Raw genomic sequence first — 17,500 nt, 5'->3', positions numbered from 1 at the left:
CCTGTATGTGGAGAACGCTCAGCTGCTCAAAGCCCTGGAGAAGACAGAGCAACGGCAGAAAGTAGCAGAGAAGAAGAATTTCCTCCTGGAGGAGAAGATTTCTAGCCTCAACAAGATTGTTCGCGATCTCGGCCCGTCACCGTTGACCCCTGCCCCCTACCACTTTACACGCTCCTGATTGCACGCTGTTATTGAAGGGGATAGTTCACCCAAAAATGAAGATGACCTCATTTATTCTTTCTTGTGTGGCTTTAAAGCTTTTTTTTGTTGAATACAGAAGCCGATATTTATCACATTGGCAGGGGTGGACTTAGGGATTTGGGGTTCTACACAATTCAAGGTATGGGGCTCTAGCATTGAAAATCAAAACATTCTCTTGCTCTAAATATATATATATATATATATATATATATATATATATATATATATATATATATATATATATATATATATATATATATATATATATATATATATATATATATATTTTTTTTTTTTTTTTTTTTTTTTTCCCCTCTCTCCTCGGTGGGAACAGCTCACATCTCATGTGCAGTACAGAAGGAATAATCCACTATTTACTATTACAATATACAATACTATTCCACTATTACAATATAAAATTTATATAGGGATATATAGGGCCCTAAGCAGCTGCTTACCTCGCATATTGGTTAAGTCCACCCCTGCATAAAGGAAAGACATTCTCATGAAAGTCAATGGGTGCCAGCTACCAGCATTTTTCTGAATATCTTTTGTGACGTGTAGGGTAAGAAAATGATTGCAGAGTTTTCATTTTATGTGAACTATCCCTATAATGATCCCCTATTATACAGTATACAGTTGAAGTCAGAATTATTAGCCCCCTTCAAATTTTTTTCTTTTTTAAATATTTCCCAAATGATGTGTAACAGAGCAAGGAAATTTTCACAGTGTGTCTGATAATACTTTTGCTTGGAGGAAAAGTCTTATTTGTTTTATTTCGGCTAGAATAAAATCAGTTTTTAATTTTTTAAACATCATTTTAGGGACAAAATTATTAGCCCCTTTAAGCTTTATTTTTTTCAATAGTCTACAGAACAAACCATTGTTATACAATAACTTGCCTAATTACCCTAACCTGCCTAGTTAACCTTATTAACCTAGTTAAGCCTTTAAATATAACTTTAAGCTGTATAGAAGTGTCTTGAAAAATATCCAGTCATCATATTCACTATATAATATGAAGATAAATCAAGTCAGTTATTAGAAATGCGTTATTAACTATTATGATTAGAAATGTGAATAGAAATGTGTTGAGAAAAATCTTCTCTCCGGTAAACAGAAATTGGGGAAAAATAAACAGGGGGGCTAATAATTCTGAATTTAACTGTATATACCTAATATCTGACAGCCAGAAAGTGATCAATTTTTTATAAATTGTTAAGATATCGATGTCTGTGATGCAGCAAGTCCAGAGACTGTTGTGTACACCATGACTTTAGATGTAATTCAGTTTAATGTGTGACATGACTAAAAATGAAAGGTCGTAAACGAATATTTTCTTAATTCAACTGAGTAGGGGCTTGGACCAGGAAACAGTATTTTATACATCACGACTTTACAAGCGGATATGGCAACCCTTGTGATGGAAGCCTCACCTTCCCGTTAGAATAGCCAATAATCGATCTTTATAGCCACATGGTTCTTTATAGCCACATGGTCTGTATGCATTTTCTTGTTCAGAGCACCAATATCTGTTGTTTAAGGACTAGTGTGTGCCTTGCTGGTTTTGACTGAAGAAATGACATCGCAGAACATCCCATCACATATCACGTCCTTATGGGGTCGTCTTCAGAGATCTGCATTGTGTAGTTAACATTGAAACAGCTATAAAGGAAAGTGCTGTCATGAAATGCAGTACTTGTCAACCTTGATGGGACTAACTGAAAATAACATGTTTTAAATTGAATCAGAGAAACAAAACTGATAGGACCGAAGAATTTGTTGCTCGTTTGGAAACTTGATTTGTAATTTGAGTTTAGCGAGCAGTTTCAAGATTTCAGGATCTGTTTAGATTTGACTTGCTTTTGGATTAACTACATGGAGTTGCTGCAAATATGTTGACTTGTTAAAACAGACTTTGAGACTTTTGCGTGACTACCATGCATCTGTGTAGAAAATCATATATCACCCATATAGTAAACGTTTGATTCCTGTTGGAATGAATGGATTTCACCTGTGAAATACTAATGTGTAAATATGACTGCACATGATTAGGTCATCCTAATGTTGATGTTCATCTGAAGGATATATTTATAAGAATGTCCAATCTGCTCTTTATAAAACACAAGAATTCGGTGACCAGGGTGTTGTTAAGCTCCAAAAATGCATGTATTTAAATGAACTGTGCACTATATGGTATTTACAAAGTCTTTGAAGCCATATAAAAGATTTGTGTAATGAACAGATTGAAATTTGTGTTCCTGAGATTTTCCCATTCGTTTTTTATTTCTGACTGAACAATGTTTGCTTTTATAGTACTTTTGAAGTTGGCATGGAATGAATGTTGTCTGTATGTGAATGAAAAGAGCTTTTCCAACAAGAAAAATGGATTGGCTTGTTGGTTTGCTGTTGCTGAAATCCAATTTTCAATTCCCAATTTGTTGTCATTACAAAAATACTGCAATGTTTCATTAAAAAAGGATGGTTGAGAATGGTTCATTTTAATTTGATGGCAACTTTAATAATATTTCCGTTGTTTCTGGACTTCAGTTTGCAGTTGGAAGGTCATCTTAAGTGATGGTGAAATTCCTTAAACCCAGAGAGGCTTGTCCAACAGCTGAGGCCCCAGCATTCTCTCTCACACACACACATGCCTATCGCCACATAGTTTTCAATGTAATGCAAACAAGGTCAGTGATTCCCTGCTTCTCAGAGAAGGAAATTAAAGGGCAAGTGCCACACTGTTTATTCACTGTTTATTCCTGTTTGTTATAGTGCATTCTGTCTTTGGGCTTGTTTAGTCAATATAAATGTTTTTTCGCTTGAGAATCTGCACCAGAAAACATCCCATGACATGACTTTAAGTGCAGGAGATCTTTGTGTTCCTTTTTTTCATATTTGAACCATAATCGTGTGTGATGAGCACTGTGAATATGAATAATAGCGGGTGTATTCAAATATTTATGCGGAGTAAAAGAAACCTTGAGATCGGAGACGTCAGCCTCATGGTTACCGCTGTATAATTTGTGTGCGGAGAGGAAAATTGCTGGTTATGATGTTTCATTTCAGGCGTCTCTCAGCGAGTGCAGTTTACCAGCTTTGATGCTTGGAGGGGAAAATGTACAAAGAATTACAGGCATTTAAAAATGTCGAAATTGCACTGAAATATGTTGTCCTTACATTTTTAGCATTGTAACAAAGCCTTTGGTGAAGCTTAAACTATATATGCTTTACAGTATTTGTCATGTAAATGATGTATTGTTTTAAGTGTTGATTGTATGACATTTGAATGTTGAAGCATAATTGTTTTTATCTTCATTAAAGAATAGTTTTAGTAAGCACCGTACATGAGTTTTCATTTTAGAATTCATTGGTAACACTTAAAAATAAAGGTCCATTTGTTAGTCAATGTATTTACTAACATGAACAAACAATTCAATACATTTATTACTGTATTTATTCATCTTGGTCAATTAATGTTTTACAAATTAAATAACGTTAGTTCATGTTAACTAACTAATGTTAACAAGCACCACGTTGGATTTTATTAATGTATTAGTTAATGTGCTTAATAAATGCTGTACAAGATTATTCATACCTAATTTCAGTAAATACATTAACTAATGGACCGTTATTATAAAGTGTTACCAAGTTACTCTTTTGAAAAAAGCACCAATTAAACACTAAAAGTGCATGATACTTCTGAGTTGCTTCTTTATTTATGTGAACATGTGTTTACTAAATTACTAATTTCTCTAGCATTGTTTTATGTTTATATAAATATATATATTCATTCATTCATTCGTTTTCTTTTCGGCTTAGTCCCTTTATTAATCTGGGGTCGCCACAGCGGAATGAACTGCCAACTTATTCTGCATATGTTTTGCGCAGTGGATGCCCTTCCTGCTGCAACCCATCACTGGGAAACATCCATACACACCCATTCACTACGAACAGTACAGCTTACCCAATTCACCTGTACCATGTCTTTGGACTTGTGGGGGAAACCGGAGCACCCAGAGGAAACCCACGCAAACACAGGGACAACATGCAAACTCTACACAGAAAAGCCAACTGACCTAGCCAGGATTCAAACCACCGACTTTCTTGCTGAGGCGATTGTGCTACCCACTGCAACACCGTGCTGCCTATATAAATATATAGAGATCTTTTAAAAATATATATGTTAGGATTTATTAGTTTGTGTTTGAGTAAAATGCTAATATTTTATTCTGTAAGATACATTTGACATTTATTCCAAAGTTAAAATAAATAAATATTTATTTGTGTAGGCCTATTTGATAACGTAAAAATGTAAATCAACTAAAAATTACTTTGCCAGTATTACAAATGTGTTAATTTGCTGTTAATTAAAATCAGAGTTATTCTATCAAATATGTTTTGAGATTAAAACTTTGGTATTTAAAAATGAATATTTAAAATATATATATTTAAAAATTCTCTAAATTATATTTATTCCCTTTACTTCTGCTTAGTCCTTTTAATTATCAAGGTTTGCCACAGCAGAATGAACCGCCAACTTATCCAGCAAATGTTACGCAGCGGATGCCCTTCCAGCCGCAAATCAGCTCTTGGAAACACCCATACACTCACATTTACACTGATACACTACAGCCATTATTCAATTCACCTGTACCGCATGTTTTTGGACAGTGGGGGAAACCGGAGCACCTGGAGGTAACCCACGCCAACACGGGGAGAACATACAAACTCCACACAGAAATGCCAACTGGCCCAGAGCTCAAACCAGCAACCTTTTTACTGTGAGGCGACAAAGCTAACCACTGAGCCACCGTGTAGCCCATTATAAATAACATTTTAAATTTAAAAATAAAAAGTAATCAGGTTCCAAAATAAACAAAGAGTGTGTTTTACTCAAACACGTAAATGGTAAATACAGAGACACTGGGCTTGGCCATGGGGTCACTTGATTTCTCTGAAGGTTTCTCAAAAAATGTTTGTTCAAAAAAGAAAATTCATTCATTTGTGGGGTTTTAGGTCCTATTTTGTACATTTATCTGACAACGCAGCACTTTTATCCTTCAAATTAACCTTACATGTTAAATAAACCATCGCATATCTGTCCTGTAAACCTTAAATATGTGCTAGAAAAAAAGTTCGAGTCAAATATTTCCCACAATGCTTTGCTCCCTGAGGATCTGGCTTGCGGCAGATCTGATCTAGGATCAGGGTAAGGTGAGGGAGCGATCCAGAGAGAGTTGATCTAGGATCAGGCGGTTAAAGACACTTATGAGCGCGGTTAAACTGGTATTATTGAAATATGTGGACTCTTTTAGAGTGACTAATAAACATTACTGAATCAGACTATAAAGTATGCTGATCTGAAGTGAGGCTCGGGTCTAAACAACTGACCTGAGATCAGGCTGCGGCGCGGGATCCAGTAAGAGCTGATCAGGGATCAGCAGGAGATGTGGAGGGCTGGGTTGGGTTGGACATTCAGCTGGTAAAAGTTTTCGTGCGCTTTTCTCTGGGTGTTGTTTGGACAGCGCTCGGGAGAGACTAACGTTATTTAATCGTCGGAAAGAGTTCGTAATGTTCGACTAAACACCGAAAACTGCCAAACGTCCACTAAACGCAAACGAATGGCCAGTTTTGTGCTTGTTTTCAGACTGTAGCCATGATGACTCAAAATTAGCTATCGGGCTAAACGCTCCGAAATGGACTCGGTTTCGCGTGTCAGTGCCAACCTGGATCCGGATTTCAGGATGAAACCGAAGTCTAATCGGTCCAGAGTCGATTCGGATTAACAATGCTCTCCAGAAAGAAGAGTAAAAACGAAGCGTCCAAACCACCCGAAGTTCAGGGCAAATATGTGAAGAAAGAAACGTCCCCTCTTCTGAGAAGTGAGTAATTTTAGTCAATCTGCCAAACAAATCCCCAAAATATAAAAATGGCAAACTAAATATCCTACATTGTTATATAATGTAGTCATTACACCGTGTTTGAAATCAGAACCCTGAGAGTAAAACACAATTTTAAGTGCATAAGGCTTTCAATAAGTAACATAATTCTCTTTAACAATTAGCCAGCACAATGTGTACACAGTCACAACTATCAACCTAATAGACCTGTATTATTATAGTCCTGTTTATACGTTTTGAATTAATCAAAAGATAATGTGGCATTGCTCATATTTAATACTTTAATCTAAAACCATTTTCACTTACCACTAGCATATGTTGTCATTAGTTTAAAATGTCATATCTTTTTATTTACTTTAAATACAAAGGTCCAGAAGTAGAATGTTGTTGCTTTAACGTTACCCAGTTTAAGAAAATTATTCTTTAAAGAACACCTTAATATTTTGCTAATAATTATTTTTAAACTGACTGAAATTTCGGAAATCTTCACACAGCAGTAACACAGTATATTATTAAACATAATTGTTCAATATGGTAATACTGTCATTGTATTTGTTGCCAAATTTCGGATCAAATTGTCAAAACGGCATAATTGAATGGCATCAAAAGAGAGACTAATTCATCAGTCAGTAATCAAAACAGCAAGATGTTAACAAATGTGTTTTGTAGAAATCAGACTATCTTCAATTTTATGTTTTATCTTGAAATGTGTTTAAAGTGATGTTTAGAAGACATGGAAAATAATTGTAGTTTAGAAAATCTATATGCTTAAAAATTGTCTTGTATGTTTGTTTAGTATCTTATTCTAGACATTTTTAGTGTAATATTATAAACCTATATCGGAAATTTAAAGGTATAGCTTTTATGTTACTCTCAGGCCACTTGATGATCTTTAAGTAGACTTTATTTCTTCAGGAAAACATTAAAGAAGATTTTTAGCTGAAAATCATAAAATGCTAATAAAAGGTCCACCATCACTTTGAGAATAAAAAAATAAAAAAAACAATATACAGACAAAATAAAATTAATACCTTTGGCTTCTGACGATACACTGATATCTTACTGTATGAAGCTGAAATAATCTCCTAGTGCAAGAAACTGAACATTATTTAAATGTTTTTAATCCACACAAAGGAAGATATTTAAAAGAATGTCAGGAAAAAATTGGAAAAGTAAACATAATGGGTGTAAATATGCTACGAGATCTGTTTAGTTACTGACATTCTTCCAAATACATTCATTTGCAGACCTGTCGCCAGCCTATTGAAACGAGTTGTACTTTTTAATGAAAATTTGACCTTTTTTGCAGTTATTTTCCTCATTTTCTATTCAATTATGCATTTTAGTGACTTTTTAAGAACTAATCTTTGCTGGATCAGCTTGATGGATGGTAATCATAACCACACTATTTTGATGCACAAAAAAATATTTACTACAATTTTGTCCAAAGTGCCCACCATAGTATTTTACTACGAAGTGTTTATTTACAAGCAAGTTAATCCAGTTTTATAAATAGTGTTATGAGATTAGTGTTTAACATACAAATTTATTATCATCCATCATTAAAAAAATAGGAATCTGGTAAAACTTGTTTTAAAATAAAAACTATAGCCTGTGGGCAAATAAATACTTTATTAAAATAAATACTTTATTAAAATTATTTAAGTCTTAAAGACTTCTTCTGTGTATAATTTTCACAATTTATGATAACATAGCAGTGAAAATGGGATAAATTAGCTCATTTAGGGGTCAAATTTTGGACTTTGTCAGTAGCAGGTTTGTCTTTTGAACCACCCAAACCCCCCTTGGCTACAGGCCTGATTTGTGTTCAGGAAAACAAAGATTTTCATATGGGATTGGACAAATGATGAGTAATAATGACAGATGTTTTATTTTAGAGTGAACTATCCCTTAAAGTATGCATTGATCCACTTACTCCAGGTTTCCCCCCATTGTTTGTTCTCAGATTTGATGCCCTCATTTATCCGCCATCCAACGTTCCTTCGACGCGAACCTCCATTAGTGGAGCCGGTTTCGGCTGGTGTGCCTGGTCCCGGTCCCGGTCCGTACACCACTGGATCTGTTGGAGATGTTAGCGGCCCTAAGAGTTTCCTGCGCAATGCTCCTCCACGGACCCCGCTAGAGGTTTCACGCAGAGAGAGTCACCGTCTGTCTGCCCCGCCACATCTTCATCGTGATTACTCCCCTTCCTCACCATCCTACATCAGCGATGCCAGTTCTGTAACAGAGAACGGAGACAACGGCCCGTATTACTATCCTCCAGAACCATACTACAATAACCAACCCAGACGAGCACGCAGACCAGACCACTTTAATGAGAACTACAGATACTATGACCACAATGAACTCAACTTCCCACGAAACCCAGGACAGCCCCAGACGCCTCAGCCACACAGCCGCCCTCCACCTGGTGAGTTACTTTTGAACTGGTGTGCATTTACACATCACATGCACAGACTTGCACGCATTATAATAGACTCTGCATGGAGTAACAAACATGATTGTCACTCTTTACTATAAATACACTGACGTTTGCTGTGTTTACGAGAACATTTGCTGTTTACTGGATGAGATTCTTCAGGTTCCTCTGACTGAACATAGATTCACTTTCTTTTTCAGCCGAATAATATAAAAAAAAAGAGGGATTTTATGTAAAATTGGTGGCTCAGTGGAAACACTGTCACCTCACAGCAAGAAGGTTGCTGGTTTGAATCCTAGCTGGGCCAGTTGGCATTTCTGTGTAGAGTTTGCATGTTCTCCTTGTGTTTGCGTGGGTTTCCTCCACGTGCTCCAGTTTCCCCCGAAGTCCAATCGGTGTGTAAATGTGAGTGTGTATGGGTGTTTCCCAAGTTGCAGTTGAAAGGAAATCCGCTGCGTAAAATATATGCCAGAAAAGTTGGTGGTTCATTCCGCTCAGGTGACCCCTGATAAATAAGGGACTAAGATGATGGAAAATGAATGAATGAATGAATGAATATACAGTTCAAGTCAGAATTATTAGCCCCCTGAATTATTAGCCCCCTGTTTATTTTTTTCCCCAATTTCTGTTTAACGCAGAGATGTTTTCAACACATTTCTAAACACAATAGTTTTAATAACTAATTTCTAATAATTGATTTATTTTATTTCTGCCATGATGACTATAAATAATATTTTACTAGATATTTTTCAGGACACTTCTATACAGCTTAAAGTTATATTTAAAGGCTTAACTAGGTTAATTAGGCAGGTTAGAGTAATTAGGCAAGTTATTGTATAACAATGGTTTGTTCTTTAGACTATCAAAAAAAATTGCTTCAAGGGGCTAATAATTTTGACCCTCAAAATGGCTTTTTAAAAATTAAAAACTGCTTTTATTCTTGCCGAAATAAAGCAAATAAGACTTCCTCCAGAAGAAAAAATATTATCAAACATATTTTCAAAATGTCCTTGCTCTGTTAAACATAATTTGGAAAATATTTAAAAAGTAAAGAAAATTCAAAGAGGGGCTAATAATTCTGACTTCAACTGAATGTAAAAGTTTAGAGATTGTTTCTGTTAAATATATTGCATTCTCTTGTTTTTTTTTAAATAACATAATAAGATGACATTTGATCAGATTACTTCTTTTCTTCAGGAAAATGTTAATGAAGATTTGTTTTTGAAACATTTGTGCTTTTAGTAATTCATAAAATGCAATTCAGTGGCTACCAGCATTTTGGGAGTCAAACAAACCATATACAGGTTCAACAAAATAATAACTGTGGCTTCTGACAATACGTTGATGTCTTATAAAGCCAAAATGGTTTGCCAGTGCAAGAATCCACATAAAGGAAGATATTTGAGAGAATGTCAGCAACAAATTGGGGGAACAAATACAATAGGAGTTAGAGCTGCACAATTAACCAAAAAAGATAGCTCTCTATTGATAGATCTTTATTCGACCCTACACCCGATCTTAATTAAGCTTTTTTACAATTTAGCCAATCATATTTTCATGGTCAGGACAGAAGTATAAAAGTGGTCGCACAAGTCTTCACATTGTTGTATATACATTGCTCAGCAACATTGACACCTCCAAATGGTGTTAAAATTGTCACATACAGTATTTATAAGGTATATTTCACCCAAAAATGTCATTTGTCATCTTGTAATGACAAATTTGTGGCTGCGAAATCGCACATGAGCTGACGCACTGTTTGTTTACTAATGAGAGGATGCGTGCATGCCTGCCAATGATGTCTGCTTTTCTTTTAACAAAATCTTCACAATTTGTGTAAGGTCATATATACACCTAATAGTCATACTCTATACTTAATAATATTAAATCTTTATTCTTTGTTTGAACATGAGACTGTGAGAGAAAGCTTACTGGTTAATAAATTAGATCAAAAATATTTTATTAAATATAATTTGAAATCATGTAAAGTTTAATCAAAATTAAAAGAAAAAACAATATTTACCTGCATATATTATGTTAGGGTGTCACAGTGGTGCAGTGGTTGGCATGATTGTCGTGGCATTTTTGTGTGGACTTGTTCTCCCTTTGTTTGCGTGGGTTTTCTCCAGGTACTCTGGTTTCCCCCACAAGTCCAAAGACATGCGCTATAGGTGAATTGGGTAAGCTAAATTGTCCATAGTGTATGAATAGGAGTGTATGGGTGTTTCCTAGTAATAGGTTGTGGCTGGAAGGGCATCGGCTGCGTAAAACATATGCTGGATAAGTTGGTGGTTCATTCCGCTGTGGCGACCCCAGATTAATAAAGGGACTAAGCCGGAAAGAAAATGAATGAATAATTATGGGATGTAGAAATACAAAAAACTTATTTGCATCACTCAAAAATGTTCTAATAGAAATGTTAAAAATTGGCTAATAGAAAATTCAACAATCTTACAAAATTTAAAGTCTTGCTAAAGTTTAAAATAAGAGATAGGTTGAAATGATTGCTATTTTTTTTTTATGACCAGAAATATTCCTTTTTTTTTCTTGTCCTACAATATACATTACACACACACTTTCTCCACTGTTATTCTGTTGCAGTTTCTCATGATCTGTGAGACTGAGAGAAATGTACATTTGTTGTTTGCCCTTTCCTTCACCCTGTGATGATGTGTGTGTGTGTGCGTATGTGTTTTTTTTTTCTTTGTGCTGAACTTTTGAAAGTCTTCTGGGGGTTTTAGCTTAATATCTGCAGCTGTGACTTGCTGTTTGCTCTTCGTCTCTCTTTCATTTCACTCCACCTCCTTTTTCATTCAAACTTATAATAGCTCATTCTAGAAGCATTTTCCACACATATTTGTAATACTTTCCTGAATGTGTGGGTTTTTTTCTTTCTAGCAATTGGCCGAGTGCCAGCAAAGTCAGTGGGTAATCTGACGACCATGAGCGGGGAGGAGGCGGCTCTTCCTCCTGGCTGGACTGTAGATTGGACGATACGAGGAAGGAAGTATTTCATCGATCACAACACAAACACGACTCATTGGAGCCATCCGCTGGAGAGGGAGGGGCTTCCGCCAGGCTGGGAGAGGGTGGAGTCGGCCGAGTTTGGAGTCTATTATGTTGACCACATCAACAAACGTGCCCAGTACAGACACCCCTGTGCACCCAGGTTAGTGTCATTTAAACATACGGTATAATGATATACAGCCCTCATGTATACTTTTCCCCAATTTCTGTTTAAAGAAAAGATTTTTATTTCCCACACATTTCTAAACATAATAGTTTTAATAATTAATTTCTAATAATTTATTTTGTCTTCGCCATGATGACAGTAAATAATATCTTACTAGATTTTTTTAAGGTACTAGATATCAGCTTAAAGTGCAATTTAAAGGGTTATTTAGGCTAGTTAGGGTAATTAGGCAAATCATTGTATAATAATGGTTTGTTCTGTGGATAATAGAAAAAATATATTGCTTAAAGGGGACTATAAATATTGACCTTAAAAAATATATACACTTTTATATGCTTTTATTCTAGCTGAAATAAAACAAATAAGAAAAAAATGTTAAAGGAAATACTGTGAAAACTTCCTTGCTCTGTTAAACATAATTCGGGAAATATTTTTTAAAAAAGGGGGAAAAAAAATCACAGGAGGACAAACAATTTTGACTTGAACTGTATATGATATGTGTATGTTCATTATGATAATATATTATATTACTGATTATCTAGACTGTTTGATGCCATTTTGTTTTTAAAATATGCCAACTCTCTTTGTTTTAGTGTGCCTCGTTATGACCAGCCCCCTCCCCCACCCGTCACCTACCAGCCCCGCCCACCAGAACGCAACCCGCCTGTACTGGTACCAGCAAACCCATATCACTCAGCTGAGATTCCAGACTGGCTACAGGTGTACGCCAGAGCTCCACTAAAGTAAGTTTCACACTCTCACACAGATTGTCCAACATTAAAGGTCCCCTCAAGTGCCTTGAAATGTAGTTTTGTTCAGCGTGTGATGCGATTTTAACTCTAACACAATGATTCTCATTGTGGAAACTCATTTAGCGTGTGGTGGCTTTTGGTGGTGTGAGATTGCTCTTTGGGAGCACAGGGGCTCAAGAAAATTTTGGCAAGTAATAATATCAAACCACTGTGCCATGGAGAATAAGGAATGACCAAATCAACAGTTTAAATATTTAACAATGTGATAGATTGGCCCATTAGTGCTACCCCATCATACCTATTTTTGTTACGTGATCTGTTAATACAAAATCACAAGACTTTTTTTTTTGCTGTGCATTCTGGAATTTATTTGGCAAATGTGATTACATTGTAGTTTATCTATGGATAAGTTTATCCTACTTTTTATTTATTTTTTTTTTTTCCATATTCCATATGTGGATGGAAGCTTATAATAGTAATGCTGGTCTTGTCTAGGTAATTTACCTAAAAAAAAAAAAGAATAATTTAAATGACTAGTGCATATGATCCAGTTATGTTCTTGTGTCTCTGAAATCTTATTTACATTGCTTAAATTGTTCGTCCCTTGTTTAGTAGCACTATGTGCCATTGAGATACTAAAGAGCATTTCGATTGGTCAGACAGTCTGATGAGAAGCTAAAGTGCTCTGTCATGGAAAATTGTTCGGAACTGAGAACATGCATGTTTTGAATGCTTATATCTTCTAAAAAAGATGCTGTCTTTGTTTTAAACGCATACTAGCTTATAGATGACCTTAAGACTAAACTATTAATACTAACACCCAAAAAACTCATTTCGATTTCAGATGGACTTTAATCTGACATAATGTACCATCCAGTCATTTATTGTAAAGGCCTTAGTTTTAATTTGTAGTGTTTTAGTTAGGAAGTGTCATGTGATCAGTGTAGGCATGATGTAACTGTAGATTGTTTATGGTTGCTGAACAACATTGCAGCTTGTTGCATTAATATGGAATTCAGCTAACGTGTGGTAACAGGTGGACAACTATGTATAACAGCACTTTTACTTTTTACAGCTCTACTCTTCTACTCTTCTAGACATATTTTTAACACGGTTTATATTTAACTATAATTGTATTGTTTGTATACTGTTACAGAAGTTATTGTGTTAACTTAGCTTTTTCTTTTTGTCTAGTTTATTTCAATTCAATGACAATATTTTGAGTAGTCAATTTTAGTTGACTTTCCCAGTGATGGATTGCAGCTGGAAGGGCATCTACTGCGTAAAAATGTGATGAATAAGTTGTAGGTTCGTTCCGCTGTGGCGACCCCAGATTAATAAAGGAACTAAGCTGAAAATATATTTATGAATGAATTAATGAATTTTAGTTGACAACAGTATATTTAACAGTGTTTAAGAAATAGACATGTCGATTATTTTAGTTCAATTCTAGTAATTATGTTGGTTAAATATCTGCTCTGTTCATGCCACTTTTTCCAGCTCTGGTATGTGGTGAGTTTTTTGCTGGAGGAATCTGACTAGATACTTTATAAATCCCCAGTTTGCATGAATGCAAACTCAGAAGAAGGATCTGGGAAAGTGCTGGAGGAGATGTGGAGAAGACTTAGCAAACCATTTTCACATATTTTGGAGATGTCAAGTAGGGCTGGGCGATTTGGCCTAAAATCAAAAACTAGATTAAAATTTTAACTCTATTCTGATTAATGAACAATTTTTTTGTTTGATTTTATTTTATTTCATTTTTTGCCACATAATTCACTGAGAGGTTTTGTACAGTAAATAGGCTCACATATCACAAGTGACAGATTGTTAAATGAAGAGTGCATTACTTTTTTTTTTTAAATTAAATTATTAAATTTTAAATTATTTTAAAATAATTGAAGGAAACACACATTATCTACAATCTATGATTATTTATTGAACATTAACAATAAACAACTGAATGAAAACACACATTGTCTAAAACCAAGTCACTTTTTTCCTATAAAAAGGGAAAATAAATAATGTTTGGAAACAAAATTAATCGTTTTCGATGTTTTTCATATTGTAAGTCGAAAATAAGCTGCATCTCTTCTAAATAAAATACACCTGTAGATCCTGTAAATAATATTCTAAACAGTCAATTTCTTGCATCTTTTGTAAATAAATAATTTTATTGAAATATTAATTTATTCTTATGGAAAATATGCTGTCTTAGTGCATCTCTGGCGCAGCTTCCAATCATTTTCAATGTAGTGCAAACGTGTGACTTGTAGTTAGGTAATACAAAATATTTTAGTGATGGAATGGACATCTCTTTTACAACAATTTACTTGGAAAATATACCTGTAGCAGCCAACTTTAATGATATAAGACAAGTATTTATTAAAAATACTTCTAGCGTCCAACAAGAAAACTGTAACTAGAAAGTGGCTCGAAACCTTTACAAAATTGGAATGATTTGCTATCGTATCTAATGTTCAAAGGTTCAAGGAGGCCTCAGGGAAGACCCAAGACAGGCTGGTGGGACTATGGGCGTACTCGCACTACTCGCATCGAACCAGGCTGAAGCACGCTTGTCCATCCTCCTGTCTCCCTCAACGGCCTGCACTCTCATTGCATTCGCGCCTAAGCACACTTACGTCATTGATGATGTGCTGTGAGAAGCGTTCTCGCTCAGCACAGTGTACATTTCTTTATATCGTTTTAGTCGTTTGGGATGCAGCGACACTCAGTGAAATATTTCGCCGAACAGATCAGCCATTTTTGACGCTCGTAAACAATCATAATGTCCTCAAGCTGCAGGAATTAGGAGGTTTGCTGATGGTGCAGCTGTCGTGCAGTGAGGGGTTTGCGTTTTTAATAATCTACGTTCATTGAACAGTATGAATGATTAATAAACCCATATCCAACAGTCCCTTAAAAGTAACGTCTCGTCTTCAGTTTCGGGCTCAGGCGAGCCCAAGTGAATCGAACACCTCTTCCAACTGGGCCTGGTTCGGCCAACTGAACTGCGCCTGAGCCCGATTCAGAGCACTCGCACTTCTCAAACAATCCGGGAAACAGGCTTGAGCATGGTTTGGATGGCATAGTTTGAGTACGCCCTATGTCTCTCGGCTGGCCTAGGAAAAATTAAGTATATACTTTTTATGTAATTACATCATAAATAAAAGAAAAACCATCAAACTAAAACCTTTTTTATTAATCAAATATTATATATAATATGATAAAATATAATATAGTAATAAAATATAATATTCATTGTTTTTAATTGACTGTTTCTTGCAACCCATAAGTCTGGTAGAGTCCTAATTCATTAGTCGTGTGTATGTATGTGTTTTTCCGTCCCAGATATGACCACATCCTGAAGTGGGAGCTCTTCCAGCTGATGGATCTGGACACATATCAGGGGATGCTGAAGCTGCTCTTCATGAAGGAGCTGGAGTGCATCGTCAAATCTTATGAAGCATATCGACAAGCGCTGCTGACCGAACTGGACACGCGCAAACAGCGGCAGCAGTGGTACGCTCAGCAACCAGCCAAAAACTACCCTCCAAACATCTGACTGTTTGTTATGACACACTCAGACAGCTTACTTATCAGTGCCTTACACTCTCACATCTGACTCCAAATATAAAGCCCAAAGAGAGACTCTACACAGAACGTTACACTATTACTCTTCTATTATTATACAGCAGTGTGTTACGAGTTTTGACTGTGTGTTGGAAGTGTGTGTGTGCGTGTGTGTCTTTGTGCATATGTTGGCCTGCAGGCAGCTGTGGGTTATGGCAGGACTCACTCATTCTTTATGGCATTGTCTTTATGGACAATCACTTCTATCAGTTATCACTGATTTATGTTTAATCCTATTTGCAATGATAGTTTCGCTTTTAGGGCGAACACACAAAAATGCATCCAGGTCACATTTCAGGCCGAATTTATAGTTTATGGAAAGAAAATGAAGCCTGGTTTGGATTGTTTAGCATTTAATTAACAAATAATAAATAATAAAAGTCACTATTTTTTTTTTAATCATAGTAATTAAAGTTGCTTTAGTATTCTAAATGTTGAGCAATCTTCATGGTGCTTTATTTTCTTGAAGTAAAATATGACCTGGACATTTTTGTAAGTTCGTCCTTGATTGTTTGTTTGGATTCCTTTTTTTAAGGAATTAGCTTCTTATATTTAAAGATGACATTTTGAGGCTGAATCGTCACTTTGGATGAAGTGAAGGCGTTTTTAAAGAGGTTAGTGCTTGTTTTTTCCCCAGTTAAAAATGTGTGTAAAAAGTATTTTCAGCATCATCACTAAATAAACCAGGACCTTGTATTGTGTGTGTGTGTGTGTGTGTGGGTGAGATTGTTTTCCATATTTCTCAGTTTTCTGCATAATAATTTTGAATAAATTCTTTATATTTACTTACTTTATTATTATTATTATTATTATTATTATTATTTTAAAGTTGTTTTTAGGGGTTTTTGACCTTTAATTGGAAAGGATGGTGGAGGTTACAGACAGGAAAGTATTGGGAGTAGAGAGAGGTGGAAGGGTCGGCAAAAGACCTGGAGCTTGGAATCGAACTCGGGTTGCCGTGAGCACCATGGTGTTATAGACCATTTCAAAGTGGTGATGTCATTGCCTCATGAACATTTCCTTCTTGTTGTCAAACTATTTCTAACTGTAACAAGAGGGGAGTCAATCATCACAACTTGATGTTATAACAGCTATCGTAACTTTATTTGTCAAAATGTAGCTCTTATTGGATTCTCAAAAGCAATAGAAATTTAAAATGTAAAACAGGAAATACGTCAGGACCATTGTTATTGTTTACAGTACATCCCTCAAAATGGTCTATGTCTGCGCACTTAACCACTAGGTCTATGGGCCTTTTTTTATGATTATAAATGTTAGCAAAGGTATGAACTTATTTAAGAAACTCTTTCCTTTCATCCAAATAGGCTCATTTTATGACTCCCTTAGAGATTTCAATTTTGAATCTATTCAGCCAGTT

General features: G+C 35.4%; 2 protein-coding genes across 6 annotated transcripts in view; both read left to right on the top strand.

Moving 5' to 3' along the window:
• nin (ninein (GSK3B interacting protein)) overlaps positions 1–3,539 on the top strand; it is a 41,827-nt gene extending 38,288 nt beyond the window's left edge. For 2 of the 5 annotated variants that reach the window (XM_087279611.1, XM_087279606.1), the window contains 2 exons: positions 1–203; positions 677–3,539. The exon at positions 1–203 is cut by the window's left edge and continues 38 nt beyond it. In XM_087279611.1, the coding sequence (XP_087135737.1) occupies positions 1–178 (178 nt within the window). In that variant the 3' untranslated portion in view covers positions 179–203; positions 677–3,539. Of the gene's footprint in view, positions 323–676 lie in introns of those variants that run through there. The other 3 variants (XM_087279610.1, XM_087279609.1, XM_087279612.1) reach the window with 2 other exon arrangements.
• A 2,129-nt stretch (positions 3,540–5,668) lies between these two features.
• Positions 5,669–16,818, top strand: sav1 (salvador family WW domain containing protein 1). The gene is given in 5 exon segments (NM_001004560.1): positions 5,669–6,086; positions 8,071–8,535; positions 11,443–11,713; positions 12,331–12,480; positions 15,841–16,818. Coding segments are annotated over 5 exon segments (1,194 nt in total). The 5' UTR covers positions 5,669–5,992; the 3' UTR covers positions 16,055–16,818.
• The last annotated feature ends 682 nt before the right edge of the window (positions 16,819–17,500 follow it).

Source organism: Danio rerio, chromosome 13, assembly GCF_052040795.2.
Source record: "Danio rerio strain M-AB ecotype USA chromosome 13, GRCz13ab, whole genome shotgun sequence".
In the NCBI taxonomy this organism is placed as follows: Eukaryota; Metazoa; Chordata; class Actinopteri; order Cypriniformes; family Danionidae; genus Danio; species Danio rerio.
The sequence above is the reverse complement of the archived record's forward strand: the minus strand, read 5'-3'. Positions and strand labels throughout refer to the sequence as shown.